This window comes from Zootoca vivipara, chromosome 5 (assembly GCF_965207765.1).
Source record: "Zootoca vivipara chromosome 5, rZooViv2.hap1.1, whole genome shotgun sequence".
NCBI lineage: Eukaryota > Metazoa > Chordata > Lepidosauria > Squamata > Lacertidae > Zootoca > Zootoca vivipara.
Genome location: NC_142588.1, coordinates 92,608,296 through 92,628,968, shown reverse-complemented (window position 1 = coordinate 92,628,968; position 20,673 = coordinate 92,608,296). Strand labels below are relative to the sequence as shown.

General features: G+C 48.7%; 1 protein-coding gene across 3 annotated transcripts in view; it reads right to left on the bottom strand.

The window, feature by feature from the left end:
* Positions 1–17,495, bottom strand: part of NMUR1 (neuromedin U receptor 1) — a 31,222-nt gene extending 13,727 nt beyond the window's left edge. Inside the window, exon 1 of one of the 3 annotated variants that reach the window (XM_060274293.2) lies at positions 17,296–17,495. In XM_060274293.2, the coding sequence (XP_060130276.1) occupies positions 17,296–17,310 (15 nt within the window). In that variant the 5' untranslated portion in view covers positions 17,311–17,495. Of the gene's footprint in view, positions 1–11,716; positions 11,893–16,829; positions 16,931–17,295 lie in introns of those variants that run through there. The other 2 variants (XM_088669304.1, XM_088669303.1) reach the window with 2 other exon arrangements.
* Positions 17,496–20,673: the final 3,178 nt, after the last annotated feature.

The following is a 20,673-nucleotide window of genomic DNA, read 5'->3' as shown; positions in this document are numbered from 1 at the left end:
AGGGGGCCAGTCCACTGTCCCTCAGACCTTGTGGGGGGCCGGACTATATTTGGAAAAAAAAATGAACGAATTCCTATGCCCCACAAATAACCCAGAGATGCATTTTAAATAAAAGGGCACATTCTACTCATGTAAAAACATGCTGATTCCCGGACCATCCGCGGGCCGGATTGAGAAGGCAATTGGGCTGCATCCGGCCCCCGGGCCTTAGTTTGGGGACCCCTGATTTATACTCTTTGTCCTTGGAGAGCTCCTTTATTGTATACTGACTCAGACTAAAGATCTATCTAGCTGAGCCCAGCCCAGGATGACTTGGAGGCATAAGGAATTGAACCCGGGGCTTTGCATTGCAGGGGGTTGGACTAGATGACCCATGGGAACCCTTCCAACTCTACGATTCTATGAGTCTGCATGCAGAGCTTGTGCCCCACCCTCTGGGAACATGGGAAGCTGTTGCATGCTGGGAAGGGACTCTGTCACGAAACTAGTTCAAAATGCCTGCAGGGCAGCAGGTTCGAGAAGGGAAGGATAAGCAGCAGCAGAGAAACAGAAAAACTGGCTGGTTGTTTCTTTATGTGTGTGTGTGTGAGGGAGAGAAAGAGAGTGAGAGAGTGCTTGAGGACAGGCTTTTATCACCAATTGCATTTCCAGTTGTTGGCATTTGATTTAATCGTTAAAGCTATACTGGAATAGGTGGACAACAACTGATGTCAGAGATATTTTTCTCTCTCTATTAAAATGGTGGGAAAGCATGTAAGCTTTCGAGTTGTGCAGACTGTTCGTTGTGTTGAAGCAAACGAAAGGTGCTCGGAAGGTGGCAGGCTCTCCTTCCTTTTTTGCAATTGTTTTTATATATTTATACATTCTTACAATATTAGTGTGGGACATGGGTGGCCAGCTCCTGCCCACCTAGCAGTTCGAAAGCACGTAAAAGTGCAAGTAGATAAATAGGTACCACTCCGGCGGGAAGGTAAACGGCGTTTCCGTGCGCTGCTCTGGTTCGCCAGAAGCGGCTTAGTCATGCTGGCCACATGACCTGGAAGGTGTCTGCGGACAAACGCCAGCTCCCTCGGCTTATGGAGCAAGATGAGCGCTGCAACCCCAGAGTCATCAGCGACTGGACCTAACGGTCAGGGGTACATTTACCTTGACAATATTAGTAACCTAAAACTCTCAGGATTACCACTTCCCTCTACCCCTCTTCTGGTTTTCTTGTTTCCACACTATAATATTTACACACTGATTTATATCAGCATACTGTTCATATCTCTTGTCTTTGTCCATGGAGTTTTCTTGGCAGGGATACTGGAGTGGCTTGCCGGTTCCTTCTCCAGGTGGATCACGTTTGGTCAAAACATAACTTCTCTAAATTATTTAAGCCCCTTCGCCATGACAAGGTAGTGATCCATGAAGGGGTTTTCCCAGTAGTGATGTATGGAAGTGAGAGCTGGACCATAAAGAAGGCTGATCGCCAAAGAATTGATGCTTTTGAATTATGGTGCTGGAGGAGACTCTTGAGAGTCCCATGGACTGCAAGAAGATCAAACCTATCCATTCTGAAGGAAATCGGCCCTGAGTGCTCACTGGAAGGACAGATCGTGAATCTGAGGCTCCAATACTTTGGCCATCTCATGAGAAGAGAAGACTCCCTGGAAAAGACCCTGATGTTGGGAAAGATGGAGGGCACAAGGAGAAGGGGACGACAGAGGACGAGATGGTTGGACAGTGTTCTCGAAGCTACCAACATGAATTTGACCAAACTGTGAGAGGCAGTGGAAGACAGGAGTGCCTGGCATGCTCTGGTCCATGGGGTCACAAAGAGTCGGACACGACTAAACGACTAAACAACAACAACTGTTCATATCTATACATGGTTCTTTCTATAATCTCATATAGAATGCTCCATCAATTATACGTTGTAAGGTTTATCTCAGACCTGCCAGTGTTCTTATATGTAAACAGTGTTTCTCAAGGTAAGTTATAAATTTCTTCCAGTCTTTTTGGAACGTCTGGTCATCCTGCTCACGAATTCGTCCCGTCAGCCTGGCTAATTCTGCGTGCTCTACCATCTTTGTTTGCCATTCCTCGATAGTCGGCAGATCTTAATGTTTCCATCCTTGATCTATCAAAACTCTGGCCGCTGTTGTCGCATACAGAAATAGATTTTTGTCTTCTTTTTCGGGCTCTTCTTCCTTGGAGATTTTAAAGCAGAGGTTGGATGGCCATCTGCCAGGGATTTTTCAGTTGCGATTCCTGCATTCCAGGGGGTTGGACTAGATGACCCTTGGGTCCTGTCCAATTCTACGATTCAATGAATGCAGCCGAAGAGCAGCTGTGACGATAGCTTTAGAAAATTCAAAACTGGCCTTAGATGCAGTTGACGGGGAGGGAGGGGGAAGCAAATTGAACTGTCCCCTCAAAAGGCTTAAGAAGGGAGATTCCAGAGGCTCAACTTGAGAAATAAAACCAAGGTATCACACAAGCTAAAAACTGACGAGTTGACCCGTGATGGTGGAAAATGGCAATATGCTTTCTCTTCTTTATTTCTGCCTTCGTGAGAGTCTGTACACAGTTATGAGTTTGTGGGTGTCGGATTCCTGTAATTAATCCCTAGATCCAGCAAGTGTTGAAATCTATCTAATCAGGCCAAATTACCTTCTTCTTCGTCAAATATAGTTTTATTAAAACTTTTCAACATACAACAAAAAACAGAAGCAGAACAAGAAATAAGATAGATAGAAAGAAAGAAAATGAAGAAGATAGCAAATAAGCAAAGAGATAAGAATAATAACAGGAAAGATAAGTAAAAGCAACTTTCAGCCATCCATTTGTCAGTTGTGCCCGCAAGAATTCCTCATAATGGGAAGAAGATAGCCATACTTTTTAGAGAAACACACAGCGCAGAAAATAAATATCCCCAAAACTGAGCAGCTACAATGAAGCTCAAGCTTCCCTGGGGAAGTTCAAAAACTGCCACTTGCATTTTTTAATTAACCCCACATTGGCATTTGTCCAAACCCGACAGACAGCGGTTAATTGAAAAAAGTCAACTGCAAACTATAGCTTATGAATGAAATTGGCTGCTATCAAGCAAGCCGTAGTTAAGGTAAATAGGCAGGGTCTCTTTGTCACACGACAGCATGACCAAAGGCTGCAAACTAAGAGCAATCCATAGGAGAGCTTTCTCCCACTCCTCAAATTTCTATTCTAGGTGCCGGAGCATGGGGTGGGGGGGTGGGGAGATACCCCTCAGTTATTTTTCCAGGCTCTCTCATCTTTATTGTTGACTTCGACCCAAATACATTTAATTAGAGAGTTGATAGACAGCATAAGGTGGCTGGTGCTATTAGTTCGGGCTGTGCCAAAGTGGCTCTCTCTGGTTTTGGACTGTGATGGTTGGGAACTGTAGTCCACATCTGGAGGGCTCTCGGTGGGTGAAGGACATGACAGCTCATTGAAAGCCCTGGCGCTTTTCTTTCGACTTGGCAAGTGATCCTGGCTGCCATCGTCTGCGTGCCGGCCTGGGAGCAAGCGCCGCTGAACGCAGTCTGACTTCTCTGCAAGCAATCTCCTGCACTCCCTGGCTGGCCAGCAGGCATGGGGAGAATCCAGGGGGACAGCAAAAGACAGAGAAGGGTTCAATCATTTTCATGGCAGAGAGTGGACAGGCCAGAGGCCGCAGGGAAGACTAAACAAGCACCTGTCCGATACTTGAGATACCAGACTGGCTTAAGTGATGGATTCACGAGTGGGCCATTATCCGATTACTGGGTTAAATGAAAATTCAAAATGGAGATGTAATGAATTGCAGCCGGTTGATTGTAATCTCTCCAGAGCCCTGGCAGGTTTGTCACTTTGCCCCGTACTGACTTCTCGGTATCCTGTCCCCCTGGGCGAGAGATGAGAAGGGAGTGTGTATACATTCGGTGAGAGGGAGAGATGGGGCTGGAACAATGGATGGATCTTCTGTGTCTTTTGCCACAAGGTGAACTGGCACTCCTAAAACATTTCCTGTTTGCATGGTGGGCTATTTTGCGATATTTGGCATTCTATACTCTTTTTGATTGATTGATTGATTGAGTCCATTGTACTTCTGCTGTCTCTTTCCTTTGTATTCATACACAGTTCTTCACTTTGGGCCAGGCAGTAGAATTTCTAATCAAACCGTAAGGTAACATAGCACACCCAAACCTTGCTTCGAAGTACGGTATATTTTTAGCCAGGCCTCCGTCATCAGGGAACTGGTTTATTAAAACTTTTCAACATATAACAAAAAACAGAAACAGAACAAGAAATAAGAAAGAAAGAAAATGAAGAAGATAAAAAATAAGCAAAGGGATAAAAATAATAACAGTAAAGAGACCATAAGTGAAAAATAAGTTTCTTATCTTTCCCGGAAAGATCTGGTCCCGGAACTCAACCCTGTTATGTATGCAGCAGTAAAATGATCTCTGTGGCTGCAGGGCAGACAAAACACTTTGCAAACAGATGTCATGGATGATAGGAGTTGTAGTCAGAAATATCTGGAAGACAGGTGGATTGGGAGAAGGCTGGCTTAGTGGCTTTGTGGTGGAGCATTTGCTTTGAATACAGAAGGTGGCAAGTTGTATCCCCAGGTAAGGCTGGAAGGATCTGCAAATTTCATTTCTCTCCATTTCTCAATTTTTCCAGCCTTAAATTCAGCTCTCCAAAGTTTTCGTTCTGCAGCAATTTGCAATTTTTAATTTATTTTTAAAAACCTCATGGATATTATTCCACTTTTAGGGCCGAATTCTCCTCAATAGACACATTTTTTGCTTGTAGTCTTAACCAATGTCCACACTATTGCCAGCAATTGCTCCTAATATGATGATTTTTGTATGCTGTTTTCATATTGATTTTTTTGCACATTTCCCTCTACTCATTGTTGATTTCCTTCATCCGAGGACCACATGGCGACATACAGTATAAAAACACAAAAACACATATCATAATAACATTTTTGTAAATGTTTGCTTGGCTGGAGAACAGTGTTGCAGATTCAAATAAGTGTGAACTTGGAAGATGGTGGTACTTCAGTTCTCATATTGTTTCGGGACCTGGGAATTTAATAAATTCAACTTAAAATGCAAACTGAATCCAATTCCCCACCCCCAGAGAGACCCTTGTCTGAACCCTGGTATTTATATAGCACCCTCTCAAACCATCAGGGCAGCGTAAAGCACTTAAAACCCCCTCAATAACTGCAGTTCTGGTGGGGCAGGACAGTCAAAGAAACAGACCCCCGTTTCAGGCAGACATAAGCCTCAAATCGCCCTTTTTCTTAAACAGATATCACTGCTTGCAAGTCTTCAGAAGCTGCTCTGCCTGGGAAGGAAAGCTCCCCTGTGTTTAACCTGCAACGTAGTAAAGCAAAGGGCTTCTGGGCGCCTGTAGGATGCCTCTCCCAGTGAGCTGTTGCCATCATTGGGTGATGCCGGCAGGCGGGTTGATATTGGTGTGGGGCTGGCCCCAGAAAGCAGCAAGCTCAAGCATTTTCTGGGAATCCAAGACATAAAATGAGGCATGTTTAGGAACATAGGAAGCTGAATTTTACTGCCTTTTGCAGAATATCAGACCATTAGGAAGAACCTCCTGACAGTAAGAGCTGTTCGGCAGTGGAATTTGCTACCAAGGAGTGTGGTGGAGTCTCCTTCTTTGGAGGTCTTTAAGCAGAGGCTTGACAGCCGTATGTCAAGAATGCTTTGATGGTGTTTCCTGCTTGGCAGGGGGTTGGACTGGATGGCCCTTGTGGTCTCTTCCAACTCTATGATTCTATGATTAGGCCCGTCTAGCTCAATATTGCCTGCACAGACTGGCAGCAGCTCTCCAAGGTCTCTCCCAGCCCTACCCGGAGATGCTGCCAGGATCTGAACATGGGACCTTCTTCAATCAAAGCAGCTGCTCTGCCACCAAGTTTTATGCAAGGGACATAGGAAGAGGCAGGCCAGATCAGACTAGTTCCCTGGGTCTGCCTCTCGCATATGAAGGGGACCAACTGAAGAGTATATAGACATGCATACCGTATTGGAGCCAGCAGAGGTTTGGGTTTGTTTATAGATTTTGCAATGCTCTATATCCTTCTTCTTTAAAAACATCCCTATTTAAAACAACCCCTTTAACGCACCTGACAACCTCACCCATCAAAAGCCCAGAAGATTGCTTACCTGTTTCCCCATATCTGGCCAAACCACCCACCTTCCTCCAATTGACAATTTAGCACTGATATTAATCACGCTTGTGTACATACCCGGAGCGCAAAGTGAGTTACGGTCTATCCATCCATCTGCGGAAATCTACCCTGTCAGAGAGCTGACAGGTTGTCTCGTGGCAAGGAATTGCTTTCATTTGCCTGTCCACAAGCATTCATCAAGGCATGGGTGGGGGGCGGAGGGGGGGCTATATCTTGGGTACCTGTCTCCCCACCTGCACTAGCTGTGCAATATTCCAGCTGGGCATTGTGGAAAGTGCAGGGGGGGAAGAGGGGCATCTTGGCCAGCATCTCCTGGCTAAAGTCTTCCCCAAACAACCCTCCTCTTCAATTGTGGGAGCAGAGATGCCATTTTAAAGGGGGAGGGAAAGAAGTTCCAGGTATATCCCTTCTCCTTTTTATGTAAGAGCATCAGAAAAGCCTGCTGGATCAGGCCAGTGGCCCATCTAAGTCCAGCATCCTGTTCTGCATCCTGTTCTCAGAGTGGCCAACCAAATGCCCAAATGGGAAACTGGGAAACCTTGTAAGCAGGATTCGAACACAGGAGCAACTGTCCCCTCCTGGAGGGGAAGGGTTAAAGTCTCACTAACATATAGCTTCTCCTTTTGCGGTTGCCAAACAACACCCACCCACGGGGTGGGGGTGGGGGTGGGGGTGGGGGGTGGAATGGCTCAGATGTTGTTTTGGTTTAAAAGAACCGAATGTCTAGACTGGCTGCCAAAATGTATGTGCAAAAGACAGAATCCTGGAGAAGCTGCCAGAACTTTTCAGAGCAAAAAGCATCACGATGGCTTAAGCAAGTCAGCTTGAGCTGCAGAAATATTTTACAAGCGTTTTGGATATAAAGTGCAGTAAGTAAATAAATGAAATCAAACTGCGCCGCTCGGGTTGCGAGCTTAGCCGGAGAGCGCCCCGTTTCCCCTGTCGCCGCCTAGAGAGATGATGGGGTGCCATAGGCGCCCCCCCCCAAAAAAAACAGGGCCTGCCCACTCCCAGGCACAGCTCCCCACCCAGCCTGGGCTCAACTCAGTGACAGAAGAGGAGAGAGATTTCCTTATTCGCCCCTGTTCCACCAGCCTTTGGCTCCTGAAGCACCGGATGCTCTGAGTCAGAGCCAGTCTAGCTCAGCACTCTTGACATCGGGTGAGGAGACATACCTTTGGTTCTCCAGATATTGCTGAACTACAAGTCCCATCAGATCCAGCCAGCAGAGCCATCGGTAAAAGCCGATGGGCGTTGCAGCCCAACGACATTCGGAATCAAGAAATTGTAGAGTTGGAAGGGACCCCGAGGGTCATCTAGTCCAACCCCCTGCAATGCAGGAATCGTAGCTGAAGTATCCCTGACCGATGGCCACCCAACCTCTGTTTAAAAACCTCCAGTGAAGGAGAGTCCACCACCTCCAAGGGAGTCCTCTCCCCAACCTCCTTCCTAAACTGTGGCATCCAGAACTGGACCCTGGACTCCCGGCGTGGTCTGACCAAGGCAGAAGAGAGCGAGACTATTGCCTCCCTTGATTTGCAGACTAGACTTCTGCTGATGCAGCCTAGAATCGCCTTGGCCTTTTTTGCTGCTGCATCACACTGTTGACCAGTCTCTCCCCGCTTTCCCTGGAGATGCCAGGCATGGAACTGGTCCCGAGGTTTTTGCATGCACAGCCTCTGAGCTATAGCCCTTCCCTTCCCCAGATGCTAAGTCCTTTTGAAGGCAGAAATGGGCAATTCTGATCTCCCCTGCGGTTCTGCTTCTCTTCCCCATTTTGCAGTGATCTGCTCCTTGTGGAGAGTGCAAAACAGAGAGCAACGGCTTGGCTTTGCCCTCCTTCATTCCGACAAGCCACCTCTCTCCCTTTACTTGCAAGCATGCAATTGCTCTAAACTTGCCTCAATCCCAACAGCAGGGGACACAGACACTCAACAAAACGCATTGCTTATTGCAAAACACACACACAAAGAGAACACAAGTGTTGAAAAGGAGAGGGGAGCGGACAACTTTCCGAGATTTTCTTCTTATTCTAAAATTAAGCGTGGTTTGAATGTAGGACATTACTACTGTACTGGCCTGGGGAAATAGTTATGAAGAATTGGCATGGACTTAAAGGGCTTCACAAGCACACACACATACACACACCCCAAGTTTGAGCACTCAGCTTCTGAAAATGGAAAAATAATGACAGATTACAGGCAAAAGGGCACCATAGCTCTACACATTAACATGCATTTTATAGAACACATACACGACCCCATCAGAAAGAGGATGCTCTGCTAGATGGGCCTGTTAAACAGCCTTGCACTTTTTCCTCTCGCCGCTCCCTCTTCCCAAACATTTCAGGTCTTCCTCCTGCTGCTCCGGAGGGCAGGATCAGAACCAGTGGATTCAAATGGCAAAGGAGATTCCGACTTAAGATCGGGAAGAACTTTCCGGCAGTCAGAGCTGTTCAGCAGTGGAGCAGACTCCCAGAAGAGGTGGTGGGTTCTCCTTCCTTGGAGGTTTCTAAGCCGAGGACGGGTGGCCGCCTGCCAGGGATTCCTGTAGCTGCGATTTCTGCATTGCAGAGGGTTGGGCTAGATGACCCGTGGGGTCCCTTCCAACTCTACAATTCTATGATTCTATGAAACCAATCTTTCCCCAGCTCTGCCTTCCTCTCCCTGCATCCCGAGACAGCCAAAGAGATCTGCACACAAGCCGTTGTCCACTTCCTGGGCAGGGAATTAACTGCATTGCTTTCGATAGGCTGTGCATTTTGGATCGCATTTGCATGTCCCTGTCCACCTTTTCGGCACAACCCATCGCTAATAAATACATTTTTACAGCACAGATTGAGGAATATATGTGGTCCCCCTCCTCTCTTTCCTCTGATGCTCTGCTAAAGCTTACTTAGACAAAGATATTCAGTTAAACCAAACTAACCCAAGTCTTCCATTATCTGCATAATGCTAAGCATACCATAAGAAAACAAGGATTTCCCTGCTGGGTCAGAGCAAAGGACCATCCAACTCAAGATCGTACAAAAGGGATGCTTTGGGGAAGCCCCTTCCCTCCATCGAAAAAGCAGGGCAACAAAAGGCAAGAGCCCAGCAATAACTCCCCCTCCAGGTATACTGCAGCCGAACTGGAGGCTCCATAGAGCCATCGTGGCAAATATACAGGGAGAAACCCGTTTCCCTCCACAAATTTGCCACATCCCTCTTTAAAACCCCGGCTTTAAGCCCTTTAAAGGTCTCACCCCTTTGTCGAGTGTTTTACTTTAAGCCATGGGTGTCAAACACAAGGCCCGGGGGCCAAATCCGGCCCGCCAGACCTCGTCATGCGGCCCGCCGAGCGCCCCAGCCAGCGAGACCCAGCAGCGGGACCTTGCTGCTGAACCGCCGCGCCGACAAAGCTCCGACAAACAGCTGGGGCCAGGGGGGGTAGAAAGGCAGCCGGAGCAGCGCTGCGTGGAGCGCCCCGAGCCACAGCAGGAGAAGGAGGAGGCAGCTTGCCAGGTCAGCGCCCGGCAGCACCGCACTGAGAGTCCTGAGCCTCTGCAACACAGCAGTGCTCTGTAGCACTTTGAATCCTCCTCCTCCTGCCATGGCTCGGCGCCTGGAAACTGCTGCTGCTGCTGCTGCTGAAGCACAGACAAAGCACCCAGCAGCGCCGCGTGGAGGAGGAGGAGGATTCAAAGTGCTACAGAGCACTGCTGCGTCCCAGAGGCTCGGGACTCTCCGCACGGCGCTGCCGGGCACCGACTCGGCAAGCCTCCTCCTCCTCTTCCTCTTGCCTCACCTCCTCCTCCTGCCACGGCTCAGCCTCATGAACGTGAGCTCAGCAGCGGCTCAGCCTCACAAACGTGCAACTCTGAGGCTTTACGCACTTCTCCTAAAACGGACACCCGCTGCCTCACGCTGCACGGTAAATGCTTTTTGCCCCTGGGTCCCTTCACGCTCTTTTCTGGTGCTGAATCAAGGCGGCGACCCCCCCCTTCCCTTTCTTTCTTCCTCTCTCTCGTTCTTATTCTTTCTTTCCCTCTCCTTCCTTCCTTCTTTATCTCTGTCTTCTCTCCCTCTTTCTTTTTCTTTCCTTCTTTATTCCTTCTTTCCTACTCTTCTTTCTCTCACCTCTTTCCTTCCTCTCTCCCTCCTGCTCCCTCTTTTCTTTCTTTCTTTCTTCCTTCCTTACTTCCTTCCTTTCTTCCTTCCGTCCTTCCCATCTTTCTTCCTCTCCCTCATTCTTATTCTTTCTTTCCCTCTACTTCCTTCCTTCTTTCTCCCTTTCCATCTTCTCTCCCTCTTTCTTTTTCTTTCCTTCTTTATTCCCTTCCTTATTTCCTACTCTTCTCTCTCTCCCCTCTTTCCTTCCTTCCTCTCTCCCTCCCACTCCCTCTTTTCTTCCTTTCTTCCTTTCTCCCTTCCTTCCTTCCTCCCCTCCCCTCCCCTCCTCTCCCCTCCCTCTCCTCAGAAACATAGGATGCTGCTTTATACTTCTGGCCCTTAAACCCTGGAACCAGGAGAGCAGCTCCAGTGAGTCAACCTCAGCCAGTCCCTTTGGTGAAGGGTGGTGGCTCACTGGCAGAACATCTGTCATGCATGCAGAAGGTCCCCAGCATCTCCAGGTACTAGTAGCTCTGCAAAGGTCCTGCATGAAACCCCAGTGAGCCTCCACCACCCAGTGCAGTTACCAAAAATAATTTTTCAATAAATTGTACAATAATTGTACATTTGAATATCTACTTGCCATTATTCTGACTATGTTTCTGCTTTCAGAGCTAGTTATTACTTACATTATTACAAAAAACAGTAATAATTGAATGCAGTGACAATAATTTATGATAATAAAGAGTGGACACATAGTCCTACAGATACAACCGGCCCTTTGAGGGTGACCAAACTGCTGATGCGGCCCCCGATGAATTTGAGTTTGACACCCCTGCTTTAAGCGTATTAGGTAGGAGCAGTCGTTCAATATTATTATTAAGCAACGGAAAGCTACGGACCGCTTTCTCTCGTACTGTTATGTTATCAGCGTTGCAACATCGCCGAGGGAGCACTCGGAGCAGGAGTCCAGGACCCCACTTTGCAGAAGCAACAGGAGGTCTGCAAACACAGCACCCCACATTCCAGAGCAAGTGAAATAACACAAAAGACCATTTAAGGGGGGGGCATTTACCGTAAGACCATTAAATCCAAATTTCTCTATGTTCACTGCTGAGCATTGCACAGACCTAATCGCATTTTGTGCCCTGTGCTGATTTTCTATGAAAAAGGGACCTTGTTTTTCCAGCCTGTCTGCGAGATTGAGGAGCCCCACACCCTCCTGCTTGCAAATCCTTTCCCTGGCCATTGATCTGTGCAAACTCCTTCCAATTTACCGAATATTGAAAGAAAGGGACTCTGCACACGCTCAGGGGCGCTGTCTTCTATTCCCGGTTCAAGTATTTCCCTACAATTACCCTCCCCCCCCCCCGCACCAGAAGCAGATTCCAATGGCACCATATCAAAGCTTTACCTGTGTCCCGTCGAAGGCGGCCAGGAGCTCAGGAGATGTCCAGAGAATACACACGAGGGGGGGGTCTTTTCCCTCCCTCCCTCCCAGCCCAGACACACACCCCTGGGATGGGGAATCAGCTCTTCAAGCAGCCCACACTCTTCCCACAGCTGGCATGGCCAGGAGCGCTCAGCGCAACTGATGTGCAATTCCATGCACGCTGACTCAGAAGCGAGTCCAGCGCAGCTCTCACAGGCATTAAGTGGGTGATGGGTGCTGAGGGCTTTCCCCGCCTCCCCGAAGGTGTTTTATCACACTGCAAGCTGAGTGGTGGGTGCCCCACCCAACTGCCCTCGCAATGTTGCAGAGGCTGGACTGGTGGCAAGGAGAGGGGAGCTGCACGCAGCTTCACGGGCGTCTCTAAACATCACATACACACATACCCCAAGGAGATTTTTCCAGGACCAGGAGCCAGAAGACCGGCGCAACATAGTGGGGGGAGACCCAGGTTCAAATCTCCTCGCAGCCACGGAGCTCGCTTTTGTGACCTGGCTTCAGCTTCTCTCTCTCTGAGCCAGCCTAACCTACCTCGCAGGGTTGTGGGAAAGGTACAGCGGCGAGGCACAAACACCACCTCCAGCTCTTTAGAGAGAAGGTGCGCTATAAATACCAAGGCGGTGAACTCCCCCTTCCTTGGAGGTTTATATGCAGAGATTGGACGGCCACCTGCCAGGGACTCTTTAGTTGTGATTCCTGCATCGAAGGGGGTTGGGCTAGATGACCTCTGGGTTCCTTGCTGGTCTCCTTAGTCGCTTGGTGCATTTTGAATATAAATATTCAGGCTTTCTGAACAGCAAAGGCAAAACTGATCTGCGCTCAGGCTGTGATCCTGCTGTTTAAGAACAAGGCATCATTGCCTCATCCTTCCTAAATCCTCTGGTTACAATTCCCTCCATCCTGCCAACCATGGCTAAAAGACGAGGCCAAGGCAGAAACTTGCAGGGCATTTTCTTATCTCCATCCGTATGGATAAACTGCAGATTTCGGATGGCTTTTGGAGGGACCCTGTAAGCAGCAACGGGAAGAGGAGAAATGGCGCAGAAGGACACTGTATGTACGAAGCTGACTTATTTTCAGCCAGATCCATTCAGCTCCCCAGCCCAATGCTGTCAACTCTGGCTGGCAGTAGCTCTCAAGAGTTTCAGACAGGGGGCATCTCTTAACCCTACTGGAAGGTGCTGCCTTGGGACTGAACCTGGGACTTCAGGTGTTCTACTCCTGAGCCACCACACTCCTGTAGCCCAAAGCCTGTTTTAGGAACCTAGAAAGCTGAGCATTGGGTCCATCTAGCTCAATACTGTCTACACTGACTGGCAGCAGCTCCCCAGAGTTTCAAGCGGGCGACGCTTCCTGCCCTATTTATTGCCTTGATATCCAAGCTTTCCCTCCAAGGAGGTGGCCTACACAGCTCTCCCCCTCATTTAATCCCCCCCCACAACAGCCCTGCGAGGTGGGCGAAGGTGAGGGGCAGTGATTGGCCCCCAAGGTTATCCAGTGAGTTGGGAATTTGAACCCTGGTCTCCTGGGTACTAATCTGACATTCTCTAACCACTACACCACACAGCCCTGCCTGGAGATACTGCCAGGGATTGAACATGGGACCTTCTGGATGCAAAGCAGGTGTGCTACCACTGAGTCCCTGACCTCCCCAAGAACACTTCCGTTACTGACCATTTGCACGTATTTAGTATTGCAACACCCCTTCATGGATCAATGCCTTGTCGTGGCGAAGGGGCTTGAATAACTCAGAGAAGCTATGAGCTATGCCATGCAGAGCCACCCAAGATGGACAGGTCATAGTGGAGAGTTTTGACTAAACGTGATCCACCTGGAGAAGGAACTGGCAAGCCACTCCAGTATCCCTGCCAAGAAAACTCCATGGACAAAGACAACAGGCATATAAAAGTTATGACGCTGGAAGATGAGCCCCTCAGGTCGGAAGGCGTCCAACATGCTACTGAGGAAGAGCGGAGGACAAGTACAAGTAGATTCAGAGCTGATGAAGCGGCTGGGCCAAAGCCGAAAGGACGCTCAGTTGCGGATATGCCTGGAAGCGAAAGGAAAGTCCGATGCTGTAAAGAAAAATATTGCATAGGAACCTGGAATGTAAGAACCATGAATAGAGGTAAGCTGGATGTGGTCAAAAATGAGATGACAAGAATAAATATCGACATCCTGGGCATCAGTGAACTAAAATGGAAGGGAATGGGTGAATTCAGTTCGGGTGACTATCATATCTACTACTGTGGGCAAGAATCCTGTAGAAGAAATGGAGTGGCCCTCATAGTCAACAAAAGAGTGGCAAAAGCTGTGATGGGATGCAATCTCAAAAATGACAGAATGATCTCGATACGAATCCAAGGCAGACCTTTTAACATCACAGTAATCCAAGTTTATGCACCAACTACCGGTGCTGAAGAAAGGGAAATTGACCAATTCTATGAAGACCTACAACACCTTCTAGAAATGACACCAAAGAAGGATGTCCTTCTCATTACAGGGGATTGGAATGCTAAAGTAGGGAATCAAGAGATAAAAGGAACAACTGGCAAGTTTGGCCTTGGAGTTCAAAATGAAGCAGGGCAAAGGCTAATAGAGTTCTGTCAAGAGAACAAGCTGGTCATCACAAACACTCTCTTCCAACAACACAAGAGACGACTCTACACATGGATATCACCAAATGGGCAGCATCGAAATCAGATTGATTATATTCTCTGCAGCCAAAGATGGAGAAGCTCTATACAGTCAGCAAAAACAAGACCTGGAGCTGACTGTAACTCAGATCATCAGCTTCTTATAGCAAAATTCCAGCTTAAACTGAAGAAAGTAGGAAAAACCACTGGGCCAGTAAGATACAATCTGAATCAAATCCCTTATGAATACACAGTGGAAGTGAGGAACAGGTTTAAGGATTTAGATTTGGTGGACAGAGTGCCTGAAGAACTATGGATGGAGGCTCGTAACATTATACAGGAGGCAGCAACGAAAACCATCCCAAGGAAAAGGAAATGCAAGAAAGCAAAATGGCTGTCCAACGAGGCCTTACAAATAGCGGAGGAGAGGAGGCAAGCAAAATGCAAGGGAGATAGGGAAAGATACAGGAAACTGAATGCAGATTTCCAAAAAACAGCAAGGTGAGACAAGAGGGTCTTCTTAAATGAGCAATGCAAAGAAATAGAGGAAAACAATAGAATGGGGAAAACCAGAGATCTGTTCAAGAAAATTGGAGATATGAAAGGAACATTTCGTACAAAGATTACCATAATCAAGGACAAAAGTGGTAAGGACCTAACAGAAGCAGAAGACATCAAGAAGAGGTGGCAAGAATACACAGAGGAATTATACCAGAAAGATATGGAGGTCTCGTACACCCCAGGTAGTGTGGTTGCTGACCTTGAGCCAGACATCTTGGAGAGTGAAGTCAAATGGGCCTTAGAAAGCACTGCTAATAACAAGGCCAGTGGAAGTGATGATATTCCAGCTGAACTATTTAAAATTTTAAAAGATGATGCTGTTAAGGTGCTACACCCAATATGCCAGCAAGTTTGGAAAACTCAGCAATGGCCAGAGGATTGGAGAAGATCAGTCTACATCCCAATTCCAAAGAAGGGCAGTGCCAAAGAATGCTCCAACTACCGCACAATTGCCCTCATTTCACACGCTAGCAAGGTTATGCTTAAAATTCTACAAGGCAGGCTTAGGCAGTATGTGGACCGAGAACTCCCAGAAGTGCAAGCTGGATTTCGAAAGGGCAGAGGAACCAGAGACCAAATAGCAAACATGCGCTGGATTATGGAGAAAGCTAGAGAGTTCCAGAAAAACGTCTACTTCTGCTTCATTGACTATGCAAAAGCCTTTGACTGTGTCGACCACAGCAAACTATGGCAAGTTCTTAAAGAAATGGGAGTGCCTGATCACCTCATCTGTCTCCTGAGAAATCTCTATGTGGGACAAGAAGCTACAGTTAGAACTGGATATGGAACAACTGAGTGGTTCAAAATTGGGAAAGGAGTACGACAAGGTTGTATATTGTCTCCCTGCTTATTTAACTTATATGCAGAATTCATCATGCGAAAGGCTGGACTAGATGAATCCCAAGCAGGAATTAAGATTGCCGGAAGAAATATCAACAACCTCAGATATGCAGATGACACAACCTTGATGGCAGAAAGTGAGGAGGAATTAAAGAACCTTTTAATGAGGGTGAAAGAGGAGAGCGCAAAATATGGTCTGAAGCTCAACATCAAAAAAACCAAGATCATGGCCACTGGTCCCATCACCTCCTGGCAAATAGAAGGGGAAGAAATGGAGGCAGTGAGAGATTTTACTTTCTTGGGTTCCTTGATCACTGCAGATGGTGACAGCAGTCACGAAATTAAAAGACGCCTGCTTCTTGGGAGAAAAGCAATGACAAACCTAGACAGCATCTTAAAAAGCAGAGACATCACCTTGCCGACAAAGGTCCGTATAGTTAAAGCTATGGTTTTCCCAATAGTGATGTATGGAAGTGAGAGCTGGACCATCAAGAAGGCTGATCGCCGAAGAATTGATGCTTTTGAATTATGGTGCTGGAGGAGACTCTTGAGAGTCCCATGGACTGCTAGAAGATCAAACCTATCCATTCTTAAGGAAATCAGCCCTGAGTGCTCCCTGGAAGGACAGATCGTGAAGCTGAGGCTCCAATACTTTGGCCACCTCATGAGAAGAGAAGAATCCTTGGAAAAGACCCTGATGTTGGGAAAGATTGAGGGCACTAGGAGAAGGGGACGACAGAGGACAAGATGGTTGGACAGTGTTCTCGAAGCTACGAACATGAGTTTGACCAAACTACGGGAGGCAGTGGAAGACAGGAGTGCCTGGCGTGCTATGGTCCATGGGGTCACGAAGAGTCGGACACGACTAAACGACTAAACAACAACAACAAGTATTGCAACAAGCAGTCTTTTGCTGCCCCCAATGTCCAAAGGCAGCTCCTAAGGATCTAGTTTAGCACCCTCGCTGTCTGCCTACTAGATCTCTCCGGGTCCTCCTTCCATCCAGCCGCCACCCCAACCTCCCTGTCGATCCGGCTCACCTCTTGCTCCCTAACCCCTCATCACCTCCACTTGCAGCCGGGGTTGGACTAGGGTTGGACCCGTGGTGTCCCTTCCACCTCGACCTTCCGCTTTCTTCATCGGATGAACAGGCTCCCCCCCCCCCCAACCGGGCTTATTCATCCCGCGCCTCAGCCGAGCCCCCCAAAACCACTGGGCAAAGATGAAAGAGAATCGCCTCTAGGCATGTGCAGAGTGCATGCCGCCTTCCGCTTGGCAATTCCAGAATAACCACCATTTAGGATTCATGGACAGGGCTTTCGAGAGCGCACGTCGAGTGCCCAGAGCCCAAACTCTCTCTCTCTCCTAACCGCCGCTCGCCCCGATCTCTCCCCGCAGTCCCCGCGCCCCTTCCCGCGAGCAAGGCAGGCAGCAGGCACGTCCGTCCGCCTCGACGGCTGCCAGGGGGGCTTCCCCTGCAGCCACCCCAAGAGGGACCGCGCTCACCTCGGCTCCGTCCATCGCCCGTCTCCTGTCGCCGCCGCCGCCGCTGCATCTTCGCCCGGTGCCCCGGCCGTCGGAAGCGCCTGCCTGCCGCTCGCTCCGCCGCTTGCAGGGCTTTTAAAGCGCCGCCAGAGGGCGTGCCCGCGCCACGAGACGCCCGACGGGACGGCGAGGCGGAGCAGGATCGCGCCGGCTCCTTCTCTGCTGCTAAAAGCTCCGCCCTCGGATGGGAGGGAAGGAGGGGGCAGTGGCTCTGCCATGGGGAGAGGGTCGCGCTCTGCATATGCCCAGGGGCACGCTGCTGTTTTCCCCCCTTTTCTTTTCAGATTGATTTTTTTTTAAGTGCAAACATGACAAAAGAAAAGCAAACAGAACAAAAAAAAATCTAACCCCCAAAGCGTCCCAGGCTGGAAGGACCTAAGTGCAAAGAATAATAGAGTTGGAAGGGAAACCTGAGGGTCATCTAGTCCAACCCCCTGCAATGTAGGAGTATGGGAAAGGAGTACGACAAGGTTGTATATTGTCTCCCTGCTTATTTAACTTATATGCAGAATTCATCATGCGGAAGGCTGGACTGGATGAATCCCAAGCCGGAATTAAGATTGCCGGAAGAAATATCAACAACCTCAGATATGCAGATGACACAACCTTGATGGCAGAAAGGGAGGAGGAATTAAAGAACCTTTTAATGAGGGTGAAAGAGGAGAGGGCAAAATATGGTCTGAAGCTCAACATCAAAAAAACCAAGATCATGGCCACTGGTCCCATCACCTCCTGGCAAATAGAAGGGGAAGAAATGGAGGCAGTGAGAGATTTTACTTTCTTGGGCTCCTTGATCACTGCAGATGGTGACAGCAGTCACGAAATTAAAAGACGCCTGCTTCTTGGGAGAAAAGCAATGACAAACCTAGACAGCATCTTAAAAAGCAGAGACATCACCTTGCCTACAAAGGTCCGTATAGTTAAAGCTATGGTTTTCCCAGTAGTGATGTATGGAAGTGAGAGCTGGACCATAAAGAAGGCTGATCGCCGAAGAATTGATGCTTTTGAATTATGGTGCTGGAGGAGACTCTTGAGAGTCCCATGGACTGCAAGAAGATCAAACCTATCCATTCTGAAGGAAATCAGCCCTGAGTGCTCACTGGAAGGACAGATCCTGAAGCTGAGGCTCCAAGACTTTGGCCACCTCATGAGAAGAGAAGACTCCTTGGAAAAGACCCTGATGTTGGGAAAGATGGAGGGCACAAGGAGAAGGGGACGACAGAGGACGAGATGGTTGGACAGTGTTCTTGAAGCTACGAACATGAGTTTGACCAAACTGTGGGAGGCAGTGCAAGACAGGAGTGCCTGGCGTGCTATGGTCCATGGGGTCACGAAGAGTCGGACACGACTAAACGACTAAACAACAACAACAAGCAATACTGGGATCGAACCTGCAACCTGGGTGTTATCAGCACCATGCTCTAACCAACTGAGCCATCCAGGCTAATGACATGTTACTGCATTGACCGGGAATTGAATCCAGACCTACTGCTTGGCAGGCGAGAATTCTACCACTGAACAACCAATGCTGTAGAAAAGGAAATAGAAGGGGGGGGCACCTTTGTGGTTCCACTGGGGATCGAACCCATGGCCTCCAACATACACACCATCCATTTAAAGTTACAGGTAGGTAGCCGTGTTGGTCTGACGTAGTTGAAACAAAATAAAAAAATTCCTTCCAGCAGCACCTTAGAGACCAACTACGTTTGCATGCACACGAAAGCGCATACCAATGACAAACTTACAGTAAAATAAAAAAATTCTTTCAGTAGCATCTTAAAGACCAACTAAGTTTTTATTTTGGTATGAGCTTTCGTGTGCATGCACAATTATTATTTTTATTTTTTATTTTGCTTCGACTCAGACCAACACGGCTACCTACCTGTAACTAAAACTTACAGTAGTTGGTCTCTAAGGTGTTGCTGGAAGGAATTTTCATACATTTAAAGCACATCTCCCCCTGCCCCGCCAATAATTCTGGGAACGACGGAAGTTGCTTCTCACAGAACTACAGTTCCCAGCACCCTCGAACTACAATTCCCAAGAATCTTGGAAACGTGCTTTCAATGTATGGTGTGTGCATGCAGCCAAAGCAATAAACCTATCCCCCCCCCCCCAACTCTGACAGGCATCGTTCCGGTCACGCGATCCAATTTTCCGTTTGCAATCCTCCCGGCTACGCTTATTACTCTGAGTAGCTGCTGCTGCTGCAGGTACACAAGAAGCTTTGCGCAGCAGGGGAGCCGCCACCAGGATGAGCACAATGTGCGCCTTGGTCATGTGGCAATGCTGCAGACAGGGCCATCTTAAGCGTATCCGGCGCCGTGGTGCAAAGATCCCTCCGGTGCCCCACCCCCCTGTTTCTCAGAGTTGTTGTCAACCTTTTCCCAAGCCTCTGCGGGGATCACTCTCCTCCCACAGGGGCTTGGGAAGGAAGCTGTGCGCCCGCCATCCATATAGTTGGCGGGGCGCAGCTTCCATCCTAAACCTCTGCAGGGATCGCTCTCCTCCCGCGGAGGCATGGGAAGGAAGCTGCATGCCCGCCAGCTGGTGGGTATGCAGGAGGGAAAGGGGAGGCCGGCGGCAAAGCCACGCAGCTCCCCCACTTGCTGCGGCACCCGAGAGGCCAGCGCCCTGGCGCAACGAACCACTAAAGCCAAATGGGAAAGACGGCTCTGGCTGCAGAGCCTGCCCAGGTGCGTGGCAACAACAGCACCCACGGTTTCTGCAGCCCATTGCAGGCAGCAAATATGCGCAGGCAGAGAGATGCACATTCGTACCTGACTGGGTTGGTGCTTCACCAGTTACTGAGGCCCCTCTCACATAGGCATACAGACATAGAATCGTCCAGTTGGGAGGGACACCCCAAAGGTCATCCAGTCCAACCCCCTGCAATGCAGGAATCTCAGCTAAAGCATCTGCGACAGATGGCCATCCGACCTCTGCTTGAAACCTCCACGGAAGGAGAGTCCGCCACCTTCCAAGGTAGCTTGTTCCAATGTCAAACTTAACGTCTCCTTACGTTTAGTTGGAATCTGCTTCCTTGTCCTCTTGTTCCATTGGTTCAGGACCCACCCTCCAGAGCAGGAGAAAACAAGCTTGCTCCATCTTCCATGTGACAGCCCTTGCGATATATGAAGATGGCTCTCATGTCACCTGTCCGTCTTCCCTTCTGCAGGCTAAACACCCTCATCCGTTCCTCAGAAGGCTTGTCACCCTCTTCTGCATACATGGGCCAGAAAACTTTGTGGAAGACCAACGCAGACCTCGCCTGTGAAGGATCCAGACTTTTCTGGGACGCTTCGGACAGCACACATGCCATTATTTGCACATTTCAGT